Source organism: Thamnophis elegans, chromosome 2 (assembly GCF_009769535.1).
Source record: "Thamnophis elegans isolate rThaEle1 chromosome 2, rThaEle1.pri, whole genome shotgun sequence".
Taxonomy (NCBI): domain Eukaryota; kingdom Metazoa; phylum Chordata; class Lepidosauria; order Squamata; family Colubridae; genus Thamnophis; species Thamnophis elegans.
The window spans coordinates 100,110,928-100,126,340 of NC_045542.1; the positions used below are offsets into that span (position 1 = coordinate 100,110,928).

Genomic DNA, 15,413 nt, shown 5'->3' on the forward strand with positions numbered 1-15,413 from the left:
CTGTAAATATACCTATAAGAGAGCTAGTTGGTATAATGATTAAGACACCAGGCTAGAAAGCAAACATCCTCTCTTAAGCATGAAGCCAGCTGGGTGATCTTTGGGCCAGGCCACTCTATTTCAGCCCTAGGCAAGAAGGTAAGGGCCCTTCTGAAAATCTTGCCAAGAAAACTGCAGGTTCAGGAAGTTGAAAGCACAGTCCTACCCTCATCCCTTTTACTCAGTGTAAGTTTTCTTTTAAACATTTTAAAAAAATAGATGTAAGGTCTCGTGTGCTTTCTTCATGTGGGCTTCTCTGAAAACTCCCACTCATTTACTCTCAGGTTTATACTGATGGCTCTTTCACTGGGCAATAATCCAGTTTCTATGTAACTCTGAATCACGGTTATTACTTGTACAAGCTGTGATAAGTCAGGAAAACTATTTTGCCCTCAAAATTTCAGCAATGAAGTCTAAGGGAGCCCTGGAGAGTGGAAACATAGACATGTCCATATCTGCAGTACAGAAAAACAGAAGAAAAAAAATGAGGGACAAATCCTTCGCCAACTACTTTTCCTCATTAAAGCTAGGAGAAAAGAATAATTTCCTATTTCCCTGATAGCACTAGAAATCTGCTATATGAAAACAACCCAACTTGCCTGTCTGTGTTGTTCCTTGCTCAGCTGTTCCCTTTCCAGCAATTTCCCATTTTCTTTGCTCCTGAAATTAGGTATGAGATTAATTAAGGATGTCTGATGCAGCCAAATCTTCAAGTATAGTTTCTTAGTGTGAACCAGAGAATTATTGGAACATAGCTGATCTGCTGAGGACATCAAAATGAATGCAGGAAAACCCTTATATTCTTACTTCATATGATATTGTTCATTACTCCCTTTACTTTCATATTTTTTTATAAATCTAACCCACAGTTATGTAAAGATCTGCAGTTCGTCTATACTTGTCCTCCCATCATCACGTGATACTTGCTTGCTCACCTCTTGGCTGCCATACTGCCAACCATGGTAACTGCTCCAATAATCCCAATACGTTTATATTTAGGGATAGTACTTGAGAGCTGTTTTCTAATCACCATGTGCATATCATCCTGCGTGGAGAGGAAACTAAATATTACAAAAATTGAAGTATGTGAGATAAATCTACTTTCCTGAATTGCAAGCAATGCCCAAAGAACAGTTAGTAGCACAGAATTTTCAAAGTATACAAAAAGAAAAAATACAATTCTGTTCTATAAATTGAGAGATATTTTAAACTACAATTTCCCCCTTAGGATTCAGTGCACCAGTATACAATGCTGTAATAGTTTGAATGTAAAATGCATTTGCAAATTTTAGAACCAAGAATAAAATTAAAGCAAGCAAAAATATCTGAAAGGCAATGCATTCATATAGAAATGTATGATGTTCCAAGGATTCTCAAATAATAAACTAAACCTCACTTTGGTTATTTAGGCAGCTTATATTCAATTTTATATGTTATACTGAATTTGGAAAACATCTAGATTCATACACGGCTCCAATTTTTTAATGAATGTATAAAAATACTAATATGTGAAAAAAGAAATATTAATCAAAAATTAATAGCAACATTCACCAAATTTTGAATAACTATTTTACACCCATTATGCATAAATCTTTCTGATACCAATGGCATCTAGACATTTAAAACTGAATAGAAAACAAGCCTCAACATCTTCAAATGTAGAGGACATAGGGAATGATCTCGAAGGAAAAGCCACTACCAATGCAATCTTTATAAACAGCCAAGTTTGAGCCCAGATCAACAAGATAATTTGAGAAAACATCTTAGACAAGTTCCTTCCTAGTTCACAGGAAGGTAAAGATGAGGGAGGGGGAAAGTACATTCAAACTTGGGAAATTGTATTTCTATAGTTTACAATAAAAGTAGTCCTATATGGAATTGATTTATTAATCTGGTCTACCTTGTAGAGGTATCAGCTATCAATGGTTCACTCACCTGGATGTGGCTGTTTCTATGCCCCTGGCTAAATGCCAGCATGCTGAGGATGTGAAATAGCTTCCGGATTTGCTGTGGACCAAGATTATCCATATAGTCCAAGATGCTCTGAAAGGGAAGTTCATGCTCAACACTCTAGAAGAGTGATGGTGCGTGCCCACACCCACAATGCAATGTGCCCCGCTCCCTGTGTATGCATGCACAACCCCCTGGGGGGGGGTGTTTTCACCTTCCCCAGGTGCCAGAGGCTTTGCTGAAGCCTGGGGAGGGCAAAAACGGCCTCTCCTAGCCCCCCAGAAGACGGAAATGGACCATTTCCAAACTTCCGGTTGGCCCATGGGGCCGGTTTTTTGCCCTCCCCCGGATCCGGAGGTTTTCCTGTGAGATTCTTCCAACAATTAAGTGCTCTAATCCAGAAAATCCATCTTAACATTCTTATTCAAAAATGCATACTTAGGATTATTTTAGAGACCAAATGTCTATATTGATATAAATCTTTGCTTTGATAAGTCAATGGGCCACAAGGATTCTATTAAGAGAAAAAAATAGATCCTCATTCTTCAAAGAATCTCATATATCTTCCACCATCAAATTAATTCCTCTATTTTATTTAATGAGTCTCTCTTCTTTTTTCCCTTCACTGAGAAATATGCAATAATATTAGACAGCTAAAAATTATTATATGTTTATTTGTTGTGAGCTATCATAAACTACACAGATTTTTTAAAAAAATGGTATATGAAAGAATAAAAAATGCTACTTTAAAATGTTTATTTTGTCTTTTCACAAAAAAATCCAATTTCTAACACTGCAGAGAAATTAGTTAAATATACCTGAACCAAAGCTTCCAGTGTTGAGCCATTCTTACCTTCAGAAAGACAACATAGGGAATAACTGATGAGGTATGGACAGATACAAGATCAGTTAATGTATCCAGAGAAACATCCACTTCAACCTTGTTGCCACCACATACATGAGTAACCAAGGCACCCACAATCTCCTGCACAAAAGCAAAGGAAAGAAAAATATTAAAGTATAAATGTTTTGTTGTAATTTTGAACAGAATAGCATTTGCCTGCTAGGGTTGAAACTGGTAAGGAATGGTTGAAAAATTATTGTTAAATAGACTTCCAGGTTTATGTGGTTGTCTAGCAATTGGAAAACTTATTGTATCTACCCAAGCCAGTTTTTAAAGAACCACACGAAGTGTCTCTAATGTTCTCATTGTATTTAAAGAACATGGATATTCCTGGAAAAGGGAATTTCAGATTTACATCTATGGTTTTTAATCTTTGTTTTAATGGTGCTTTTTGTTTCAAAAACTACTTCAATCTCAAAGTCAACAAGTAATAAAGGGTAATGCATGAACATAGTAGAAAAAAAATATTGCAGAAGTAGAAATATTTTTAAAGAAATGTGCATAGAACTTTACAAATAGACACACACACACATACAGACATATAGTTATTTATTTCTTATTTAATATACTGCAACCCCATTTTCCTCTCCAAATGAATTATTCAAAACTCTTACGTATAAAAAATAAACAAAATAAAAATGCATGTTGCAAATATATGTATCTTTTGTACCTGCTGGCAGTAAGAATCAAAAGCCATGAATGCTTGCTTGTACATGCAGCTGCCGAAGGAGACAACACAAGGATCTACTGAGTTCACAAAGCTCTCAGCAACTGACAAGATTGCTGGAAAAAGATCTCTCATAACCTGAAAACATAAAAAGTAGATCAAAGGGCTTCAGAAATATACCTTTGTCTTTCTAATGCATATAGCTGATCATGTTTATGGTATTCTAAAATTTATTGATAACATAAAATCAGTAAACAAGTTCCCTGAAGAGGGGCTCCAGCATGAGCCCGAGAGCTTGGAGAAATCAACCTCTGGTCCCAGTGATTGACCTAGATTCGATCTTGCAGTTAAACATCTGACTACTGCTATTAATTCATCTATTGGAGATGATGAACAATATTCTATTTTTGCCTTTAGGGGAAATAACGATATATAGAATCCTAAGTTAAGGGTGCCCATTATTTTCTTCAGGAAAACAGGATATTTATGGGGAAAGCAGAAAGTCATTTCACCAACCAAACCTATCATAATCACAAAAACGTCGTGGCTTTCTCCATACATTATCTGATTAAAGATTTATGGCAGTACAATATTTACAAACATGTGGAGAAAATAAACAGGTCCGTGGACCAATGAAAAGTAACTTTGCAATGTTTAATCTAGAAAGGAAAATAAGAAAACTCACCCAATGTGCTGAATTGCATCACAGCAAAGAACCTACCAGTGAGTGATATCGGAAGGCGTTCTGCAGCAACTGCTCTCGCAAACAACCCAACTGAATCTTACTCTTCAATAATCTCTCAATTTGCTTCTTGTTTTTGGTACTTGTAGCATAGATGATTAACAGCATTATCATATCCAGGACCTTTTTAAAAATAAAAGTGCTAAATTAATTATGCAAATATTAAATCCAAAATAAAAAAGTAGGTAAACAATAGCAAGGTTCTTTAAAATTTAAGAGTCTCCTGCAATAAGAAGCCTACAAAGAATATTCTAAGAGGAAAATAGCTAGCACAAAATCTAAATAGGATTACCTTATGATCAGAGGCAGAAGGAATATTCTCAATAGCCTAGAAGAACAAGGATGGATTATGCACATTATGAAGTTCAAAAATTGCTTATATAACATTCATAAATAAAATCTCAGAACTCTTCAGCAGAACAGATCTGCTAATTGCCAAAATTATATTAAATTCAGCATATATTTGAGAAAAATGTGATAGTTTTTAATGAAAATCATAGAATTGCTTCTAAAAGGTTCCAGTTTCCACTATTGACATTTGTGCATCACCGGAAAACTCAGAAATATAGAGACAACACTAAAAGATAGAGAACCACATTTAGTGCCAATTTTACAAGAAAGTTTTATAAGGCTTGTTTAAAAAAGAGTATGGCAAAAGCAAATAAATAGGGAAAAAAGTTTAACCTTAATCCAACCTTCTAATACACACTTCTGAAATTTAAGAGCCGACTTTAATACATCAAAAAGGAGCTTGAAAGAATCCTTGTTAATACTCATTTGGCTTGCAGATAGACTGAAAAGAAACACAAGAGAAGATTCAAATGACAGCAAACATTATTCAGCATTAACAGTGTTAAAATAAGTTTGATAAAGGTTAAGGCTTTTGAGTTTCTTTTAAACAATGTGTTATTGTTGGATTTACCTTATTTTAGGAGCTAGGTATTGGCACAGAAGAAGACTAACTTAAACAGATATCAATACTACATACAGACCTTGACTGTCCCTTGCTGCTGAGTTTGCTTTGAGATGCCTGGATACTTGGAAGGGCAGCACATGATTCCAGATTCAGCTTCTTACGAAGGTCAGAAATTACCTGCATGACAGTATGTATCATTCAATACTCATTTGGACAACAACAATGTATTCAAGATGATTACTAGGAAAAATGAGAAAAAGGAAGAGAGAAAGAAACAGCAAAGACTGCAATGGCATATTTTTATAAGCAGCTTTTAACATATTTTTGTATAACACCAATTAATATATATTCCATATTTTATGCAAATGACAACCAAATTAAAAATAGTAAAGTGGTATAGTATGTACTCTTCACAGCTCTATAAAGAAACTGACCAAAAAAATTTTTTCTGCAATAATAAAGGAAGCAGCATAAATAAATAATACATTATTAGGTATATATGCTGCCTTTTAAAGAGGTGCACAAGGCAACATGCATGGTGCTCCCTTCTCCTAGTTTTTTTCCTGCAACAACCCTATAATGTGGGTTGGATGAGATGGAATAACTGCCCAAAGTCACCCAGCAAGCTTTGTGATTGTGGGTGGAGTAAAACATGGGTCTTCCTACTCCTAGTCCAGTACTGTCATGTAAAAAAACTGCTTTATTAAACTCAAGTCTTGTAAATATTTCAGACTGCAAACATTTCAAGTTCGAAATATCTTTCCTAAAGTTTAAAGCAACTGCCAGTAAATTCTGCCTGCTGATTAGGAAGTACAGGTTCCCTCTGGGTACCCCTCTTAAAGAAAGGCCTTTTCAAATGGGGAAAGGTCTTTTCAAATGTTTGCCCCTTTCTTGCAACAGCAACCCCTCATCCCCAAATTTAAGTTGACCGAGCATGATTGGGGAAGGCAATCACGCCTTGGTATTTCAGTAGGCCTTTGAGAAGTGGAAACAAAAGTGATGCTTTCTGCATGTATGATTATAAGACATTAGATGAATCATTGACATAGGGATATTTTACTGCATATGTTTTGTAATTTATCTAATTTCTTCTTAGCGATTTTAATGCTGTTTACCGGGGATAACATTAGAAACTGCTCAGAGCCAACTGTAACAAACTATGAACCAAACTGAAACAAATCAAACCAAACTGAAAACCTCTGCTTATCTGCCTAAGTAAGAAAAAAAGGAGATGAAAATAATCTGAAATGATGCCAATGGTAAAAGTTCCAGGTGTGAATTAACACTGGAGCCTGTCATTCATACATTTCCCCCTTTTTATTATACTGTGGACTCTTCTTCATTCCAAAAATATAATATTCAAATTGGGCATCTTTGATGTTGAGGATACTGTACCTCTGTTGCTTCAGTGGCCTTCATAGAATGAAGAATAAATTTAACTATTACAGGTAAATCTTCCACTTTTACAGCAGACACTGAAATCATGACAGATTGGCGTATCTATTGGGAGAGCAGAAATTTGTTCAGATGTGAAAATGAGAAAAAGCATTAATATATCTATATCTTTTTATCTGTCTGTCTGTCTGTCTGTCTATCTATCTATCTATCATCTATATATCTATCATCTATCTATCTATCATCTATCTATCTATCTATCTATCTATCTATCTATCTATCTATCTATCAATCATCTATCTATCTGATTGCCCTTATCCCAAAATGTTGAGTTAATTTTAATGTAAAACTCATTAAGATTTTTTTAAATAAAACTCATGCCAAAGGATTAGAACAAAAACTAGGAAATTCAAGGCTATCTTGCATTCTAGAAATTGTTTAAGCTTTCAGATAACAGAGACAATCCTTCTAACAAAGAAAATTTGGAGCAATCAAGATTGTCTCTTAGTGTGACTTTCTTGCCTGCACTGGATACAGGAGTAGAACAGTTAATGAGTTTCTGGCTGATTTCAAAACTGCGGCAAATTTAATTCCTGACAGGAGATTCCATACCTCAGAGAGAAGTTCTATATCAAGATTCAAACAGGAAAGCGCATCCAGGACTGGAACTGTGAGCCCAATGTTCTCCTTTAACAAAGAACTAAAGAATAGGCAAAAAAAAAAAAACACCTTTTAACAGGTACAAAATACCCAAACTGCAATATTATATAGTGGGTTTTTGTCAATTGCTCATTTTAGGACTTTATTTCTTGGAGATTATCCAAGAAAGATGTGAAACCCAGGAAGATGCTTGCAACAAACTTTATTGGTACCAAAATAGCTGGGGCACCCCCCACCCACCCACCGTGTTATGATTTTCTAGTTCTTGGACTGTTCTTACTAACAATTCCAAAGTCTAGATTGGCTCATTTCTCTAAATGGGTAAAACTAGCAGGAATGGATTATAATAGAATATTACAATTTCCAGGCCTTTCACCAACTTAGTTACTTTGGCTATGGTCTCTATTAATTCCTATGTTATACTGAATGACAATGTTGTTGGGAAATGCCAGAAAACCATTAAATACAGGAAGAGTACTTTTAAAGCACATTAATACCATATTTACCTAAGTTGCTTGGCAATTTCACTATGCTGGGAATCTTCCAGAATTTCTGGCAGACTTGTAATGATATCATGTTGGATTGATGGAGGTGAAACATAAACCATCTGCGTGATCATTGAAACAAGATCCTACAAGTAACAAAGCATGAAGTCATAGAAATTCAAGAAAACAAGTTTCTCTACAGTCTCTGTGACTGCTTAAAAAAAATACTGACAAGCCAGGAGATATATGCTATACATATATATTTAAGATACTAATTATGTATTAGAAATATATTATTTATATAGTATGTCAACAACAAACATTTTGCTATAAATCAAAATCACATTATTTTATTTTATTAAATTTATGTGCTGGCCATGTCACTATCCAAAGTGGGTATAATCTGGGTATAAATTTCATAAATAAAATCACTTCAAAGCAAAATGGGTAGCAAACAAATTTAATAATAATAATAAAATCAAGCTTGATTTTGCTACAAGGAGCCCCACAAACTGTTTCTCTGTACAACCATGTCATTTTACCTCCCGCAATTTAGAAGAGAAGAAAAATTTGGTAAATATTTTTTCTAATAAGCAGATATCTATTATACATGACAATATCTGCGGCATTTTTGACCCTATAAAATGAATTTTTAATTCTGCAAAAAATTTCAGGAAATTGGTTTTAATTACTTAGGCTTCTTTTTTTTTTCAGTAAATAATTTTAAGGAGCAATCCCACCCCCACAACGGCTATGGTCCCTCCTCTTTCCAGCAGTTTTTTCCCTTCTTCTATATTGCTTCTATATGCAATGAACTTCATCTCTGTAATGAAGCAAAGCAAACATAATAAATACATATTTTATTATAACCCAGTTATAAACAATTACTCTTTTGACTTCTCAATAGCCTGACTTCAAGTAGAACTGCACAAATTACATTGTAAGATCCAGCACCAGCTGAATTTTAAAATGAACCCTGAAAAAGAGTTTCTAATTGTCTATTATTTGGTCTTGCCTTGTTATCAACTATCCTGTCAAGCCATTTTAATTGATTGACAATCAGCCGAGGCAAATTTAATCCATCACTTCCAACGCTGAAAAATAAAAATGACAAAAGAATCACAATAGGGAAGAAGAGATCAAGCACTCTATCTTCCTTACTACTAATACAAATTATATTCTATAATCTATTAATTATCTGTCTAGATATGATCCAAATTTTCTTTTTTCAGCACCGTTTCTTTAAGCCTTTTTACTGGAAATAAAGGCACCATTCATAATATAAATAACATTAGGAAGATTGACTGACACTTTAATTTTGAGCCATGTAACAATCTACACTAGGTATTAAAATAAAGTCAATTACAGCTCACCAGTCTATTTGTTTATTTTGCCATGTAAAGCTGGCCTTTCACAGCAGTATGTATATATACCATAAAAAGCTGAATATCTTTCATTGTGTACTGCTTAGGACTACAAACAAATTATTTATACCAGTGTACTGTTCCCCCTCTTCAATGCAAATCAGATCCCATTTTTAGGATTTAGAACAGTAAAAAACAGAAGTTATCCAATAGACAATGTTCTACCTTAAATACCTTTCAAAAAGGTTTTTATTTTATTTTATTTTATTTATCCTATCCTATCCATCCATCTATTTATTTATTTCATAGTTTTTAACTGCCCATCTCCCTCAGATTTACTTACCTTTCCTGAAAAAATTCAGGGAGCTTTTCAAATAATAATTTTATCACAGCAGGCTTCCAAAAAACAAAAAGATAAAAATGTTTTGAGAAAATTGTTTACATTGTGTACAAAATCTTGTACAAAATAATGCAAGAACATTTTTCTAAAGTATCATATAATGGTACATAAAAACATTGGAGATGTTCACAAGCAAAATGATACAATAGCTTTCTGTTTCAGAGAAGACAAATTCTATCTCCTGAATTTAAAAGATAAAAATTGAATTTATTCAAATATTTTACTTTTTCATCTTGACCAAATCCATTACAAATATTGGGGAATCTTAATTAATGTAGCATTAAAAAGTTAACACAAATATTTACAATAAACTTAGTTTTAAATATAAAGTGACCACAAATCAATTTTCTGATTGTAATACAAAGACACACATTTTGAATAAGAAAACTGTTACTTCATTTGGGCAATACATACAGTACATAAAGAGACTAAAAATCAATTATCTGATTGCAATAACAAACTATAGCAACTAATAATAAACTATTCAAATCTGAAAGTAAGTAAAATCTTTATTACTGTCAAAGACCAGCAATACACATTAGTTTTTACACTATATTAAAAAATACTAACATTAAAATATAATTAAAAAGTATTGACATTAAAAGTGGATAATAATATAATGGTCCAAAGATTGTTAAAGGTATGTCCAGATAATTGAAAATCTGAAAGAAAGTGATCAGTTTGTTGTGCATCCTTTGTGACTGTGAAGCCCAGTTTAAAGTGAAACAGAACTATACCCATTTCCTAATTTCTCAGTGCATTTTAAAAATTTAGGGTATAGGTGGATTAATATTAACCCGATGTTATTTGCAGTCAAAAGTGATCAAAACGAATGGATCTTTCCAACAATCTTGTGACATCTTTCTATTCATCATTCTAGTCCTATCTAGGCATTCTCTGAAGAGTAATTAGGAAAAAACTGGGCTGTATACAATCATACTCTTGCCTCTCTCCAACCTCCATAGATTCAGGCAAGGGTATGGGTTATATACTGAGTTGGCTCGAATGAGAGTATAGTTCTCTTTGTAACCCTGGACCAAATAGAGCAGAATAATAATTACAGATGATTGGAGAAATGTGGGAAAGATGGGAATAGACTGCAAATGAGCTCCATTTTCCCCCACTTTCATCTTTCTCACAAGTTCAGTCTAATGCCTTAGTGACACTTTAGATGTCTACTTTTGATTATTAGAAGAAAATGGAAAAATCAAATGATAAACATACCTGCAATAGCTCAATACCAAGAAGCAGTTTAATGAGGCTTTCACAGTATGAATGCACTGCATCACTAAAGAGGAGAAAGACAGCTTCCTGTTACTCTTATTACAAATTCATTGTAGAAAATTTGCTGATTGGTTGCATAATCTAACTGCTAAGTGGAAATATGCAAATTAAAAACTATGTATTTGCACTGGAATAATCTTTGAATTCTTTAAACAAAAAAATTGAACAGATTTATCACTTTCAGTCAATGTACTATAGCATTTATTTACAGTATATGCTTTTGGTCTGCCCTCTAAAAGGTGCATCAATTTACATTAGTACTTTTATCCCTATCCCCATCCAGGCAAGTCATCAGGGATCTTTCAATACCGCTGAAGCTAATTATAGTTATGAAATATTTGGATGATAGTTTTCAAGCATCAAACAACTCTTTTCACTTACTTTGTTTCTTGATTTTGTGCAGGTATGCATGGTAGAAGACAATTCCTAAATTGATCTCTGTTTTCAATGTGGGATTCCAAGCCACTGATGAATTCTGCAACAATCTAATTTTTTAAAAGGACAAAAAAAGGAAGACTGAGCAATCATAAAAGTCATCATTGCTTTTCAGCACTTTGTTATGTGGATTGAAATAAATATATAGCAATATAGTTTCAGAAATGTCATATGATCAGATTCATACCTGTGGATGAGAAGGGTGTTTTCTTAAGGCTTGATGCAACTTTTTCTGGAAAATTGCTCCATCTACAGCTACAAAAAAAGTATCAAGTATCATGCATAAAAATATGTATCTACATCACATTCTTCTAAAATGCCACCTTTCCCTTTAAAGACTCCATGACACCTGCCAGAAATCCAACAGCTTTAAAAAAAAAATCCAAATAAGAAAATACAATAACTATATATCTTTCTGGGAGACCTGCCTTATGCCAAACTGCATCCAATCAAGAGAAGAAACCTTTGCTTTTCTTCTTCTGATTCACTGAATTTGGATTGTCATATAGGTTTTGACACTGATGATGACATATCAAAGACAAGTGTACAGCATGTTTTCTTCTTTTTGCAAAAATATTATTGGTAAATATGCCTAAACGTAGAAAGGACTGCAATGTTTCCAGAAACATTAATCAAAAAAAAAAAAAAAAAAAAAAAGGGAGGAGGGGAGAGAAACTGAAATGCTAGGAAGAACCAATAAACTGGTTTTCCCGAAAGTAATAGGGCAGTCACAATTTGGCAGTAAATCAGGAAAAAAATAATATAGGTAGTTAAATTTAATATAATGTATGTCGAAGATATAATATAAAAACACAGAAGAAAATTAATCATCCTCACCATCATTATCATCCATTTTGTGATGGATATTTATTTCATATATAACTGAAATATTTCCTGTTGAAGACTCAAAAGTCTTCAAGAAAAAGAAAAAGAAAGAAAATAATTCCCTGTCCCCCCCAGATTTGCATATATAACACCAACTACTCCATTTACCAAAGAAGCATAGCACAACAAACAATACCTATTTCGTTCTGTTTTTCTCCTGCTTTCAATGTAATCCCTGCAGTCTTAAGGAGATGCCCAAAAGCATTATTGTTTTCTATATCATTATCTTGTAAAACAGACTTTTTCTTTCCAGAGATTCGAGGCCTTTTTGTTTCTAATAGGGAAACATAAGCAAAATGAATATTGGAATTAATGTAGAATCACAACAGCTAAATGCATAAGTTAACATTCCAGTAAAAATGTTATCCCTTTTTTTGTTCTGTTATTTCTGCCTTGAAACAGCAATGCGAGGGATTGTAAAACACTTTCTGACAAGCCACTTGTAGATACTAAAGAGGGAAAATAATAAAAAATGGTTCTGCTTTATAAGCATCTAAGAGTAGATCTGTATATTGTGATCATAATTGCTGGATATGATGCTCATAATGAATTAAAACAAAATTAATGGGACTTAAACTTTTTTTCTGAATTGCATTCTCTATATACACTACATGTGTTTCTCAACTCTCAAATATGACTCTATCAAGAAGTTTATATATTCAAATTAAGATTATTATACCAGTATACTATAATGTGGACATTATAGAAGGATAGATGTGTTAGTGGCAAAAAAATCAGGAGTCTGATAGTATATTTTCTGATTAGCAAATGTTAGAACCCAACGTATGGATCCAGTACATAGATGACACTTTTGCCATAATTAAAAAGGGCCACCTACAGAACACACATAAAACCATCAACATCTTCAAAGTCACTAGGGAAAGAAGGAAACAACAACACATTAACCTTCTTGGATATACTCATCAGCAGAGAGTGATGACAAATTAGAATCACAAGTCTACCATAAAATCACTCACATCAACCAAGTGCTCCACTACCAAAGTAACATCCCAACCTCCCACAAGAGAAACTGTAAGAGCCCTATTTAGACAAGCACAAACACACTGCAGCAACCTGAACATCAGAAAAATGAAACAGATCATCTATACAATATCTTCCAACAAAATGGACATGGACACAACTTCATTGTTCCTGACCACTTAATTCAATACAGCATAAGCAACACAAGCTGTGAAAAGGATAGCACTGCCATATATCAAACATCTCAGAAATCACCAATAGACATTACTACAATATGGCATCACCATTGTACAGAAACCAGCCCCAGAATTAAAAACAGGAGTCATCTACAGCATACAGAGTAAGGACTTCAAAAGCCACAATGTAGGACAAACAGGCAGAAGATTAGCAGATCATAGCCATAAACAACTACTGTGTTTCCCTGAAAATAAGACAGGGTTTTATTTACTTTTGACCCCCAAAATAAGCATTTGGCCTTAATTTTTGGGAGGTCTTATTATTTTTGAGGTGCAGGAGGTAGCAAACGTGGTGTTGCAATAATTTTGGGGAGGGCTTATTTTCATAGGTGGGCTTTTTTTAGCGCATGCACTCAAAAGCCCCAATGGGGCTTATTATCCAGGGAAGTCTTATTTTCCGGGAAACAGGAGAACAGTCAGAAGACATGATGAAAACTCCTTAATTTCAAAACCAATGGATACACCTACCATAATTTTAAATGGAAAACTTTGAGTATCCTAGACCAAGCAAGTCCAAAAACACCAGAGAATTTCTGGAAGCTTGGCACTTTGACAAATTAGCCATCAAAAGGCATATAGGAACTGTGGTGGTGCAATGGTTATAATATAGTAGTGCAGGCTAACTTACTGCTCACTGTCTGGAGTTCAATTCTGACTGGCTCAAGCATAACTTAGCTTTCCATTCTTCTAAGATCAGTAAAATGAGGATCCAGATTTTGGTGGCAATGCTGACTCTGTAAATTGCTTAGAGAAGGCTGTAAAGCACTATGAAGCAGTACATAAGTCTAAGTGTTATTGCTATATAGATATAAATAATATGGAGCATCCTAAACCATTGCAACTGTGACAACAATATTTGAGGATCAATGTTTGTAATTGAGCAATATATAAAATTCTATACTAACTAAATAAAATAGATATTTGAAAATTTATGACAACTTATTTGTGACATTATTGAAAGCCTACAATTAACATTTCATATTCATTGCTTATGATGTGGGGGGAAAGGTACTTCAAGTGGGAAGAAAAAGCTTGTTCTTGTTGCTGTTCTTCAGTTCTAACAGCAGTAGCATTCCTTTGCTTAATGTCGTTGACAGGGATTTCATATAAGAAAGGTTCCATCTTTACATACTTGGTAATTCTTCTATCAGATTTTCACTGTTGACATGAGGTTTGAACAATTTCCGTTTTGAAGCCATGACAGGTGTTGATGTTCCCTAGATCAAGAAAATTAGGTGAAAATTAGAGACTGGCTGAAGAAAACATGCCTTTAAATTAAGATCTTTGCAAATAATTGTGTAACAAATAAATCATAGTCACACAATTGCATTCCAGCACAATGATTTTATTTGAAAGATTATTATATAACTCTATAAGTGTCAAAAGGAGCTATTGTAATCATCTGCAGAGTGTATGTATATCATAGCAGGCAAATATGATTTGTTGTTTTGTTGTTGTTAGTTGCGAAGTCATGTCTGACCCATCGCGACCCCATGGACAACATTCCTCCAGGCCTTCCTGTCCTCTACCATCCTCTGAAGTCCATTTAAGCTCACACCTACTGCTTCAGGGACTCCATCCAGCCACCTCATTCTCTGTCCTCCCCTTCTTTTGCCCTCAATCTTTGCCAGCATTAGGCTCTTCTTCAGTGAGTCAAATATGTGATTAGGATAACCTAAATATATTTTCATGAATAACACAATTGAATACAGGTATCCTGTACAACAAATTGTTGCTGTCAGAATGCTTGTTGAGGCTTTCAGACATTCCATTATTTCCCTGAGAAGGGTTTTTGTTTCTTAATGGTTGTCGCGTTTGTGAATCCCTTCCTTTTCAAATCACTTCATCGTGTCATCTCCCTTCTCCGACTGATAGCGATACTGCCAGGAGAAGCGAGGCTCCTAAGGCAGGCATTCCGCCGACGACTAAGCCAAACAACCGCACTCTCTGCTTATTGCTTACCAACGCGGGGCAACTACACAACACAGTCACTGCACATCTTGGGCGCGCGCTCTCCTCCTTCCCGTTTTGGAATTCTCCCGCCAAACGCCCGCCGGGGGCGCTTTGAGA

The 15,413-nt window shown here is 34.4% G+C and overlaps 1 protein-coding gene across 1 annotated transcript in view; it reads right to left on the reverse strand.

The window, feature by feature from the left end:
• The window catches only part of FANCD2 (FA complementation group D2), a 47,174-nt gene extending 31,772 nt beyond the window's left edge, over nucleotides 1–15,402 (reverse strand). Inside the window, exons 1-20 of the mRNA XM_032209930.1 lie at nucleotides 15,306–15,402; nucleotides 14,476–14,560; nucleotides 12,263–12,400; nucleotides 11,429–11,496; nucleotides 11,188–11,291; nucleotides 10,747–10,810; nucleotides 9,466–9,518; nucleotides 8,774–8,852; nucleotides 7,780–7,904; nucleotides 7,226–7,313; nucleotides 6,614–6,718; nucleotides 5,295–5,395; nucleotides 4,987–5,095; nucleotides 4,595–4,630; nucleotides 4,282–4,425; nucleotides 3,564–3,698; nucleotides 2,843–2,974; nucleotides 1,975–2,082; nucleotides 975–1,084; nucleotides 639–699 (exon numbers count right to left, since the gene is read on the reverse strand). Coding sequence (XP_032065821.1) covers nucleotides 639–699; nucleotides 975–1,084; nucleotides 1,975–2,082; nucleotides 2,843–2,974; nucleotides 3,564–3,698; nucleotides 4,282–4,425; nucleotides 4,595–4,630; nucleotides 4,987–5,095; nucleotides 5,295–5,395; nucleotides 6,614–6,718; nucleotides 7,226–7,313; nucleotides 7,780–7,904; nucleotides 8,774–8,852; nucleotides 9,466–9,518; nucleotides 10,747–10,810; nucleotides 11,188–11,291; nucleotides 11,429–11,496; nucleotides 12,263–12,400; nucleotides 14,476–14,542 — 1,827 coding nt within the window. The 5' untranslated portion in view covers nucleotides 14,543–14,560; nucleotides 15,306–15,402. The remainder of the gene's footprint in view (nucleotides 1–638; nucleotides 700–974; nucleotides 1,085–1,974; nucleotides 2,083–2,842; nucleotides 2,975–3,563; nucleotides 3,699–4,281; nucleotides 4,426–4,594; nucleotides 4,631–4,986; nucleotides 5,096–5,294; nucleotides 5,396–6,613; nucleotides 6,719–7,225; nucleotides 7,314–7,779; nucleotides 7,905–8,773; nucleotides 8,853–9,465; nucleotides 9,519–10,746; nucleotides 10,811–11,187; nucleotides 11,292–11,428; nucleotides 11,497–12,262; nucleotides 12,401–14,475; nucleotides 14,561–15,305) is intronic.
• Nucleotides 15,403–15,413: the final 11 nt, after the last annotated feature.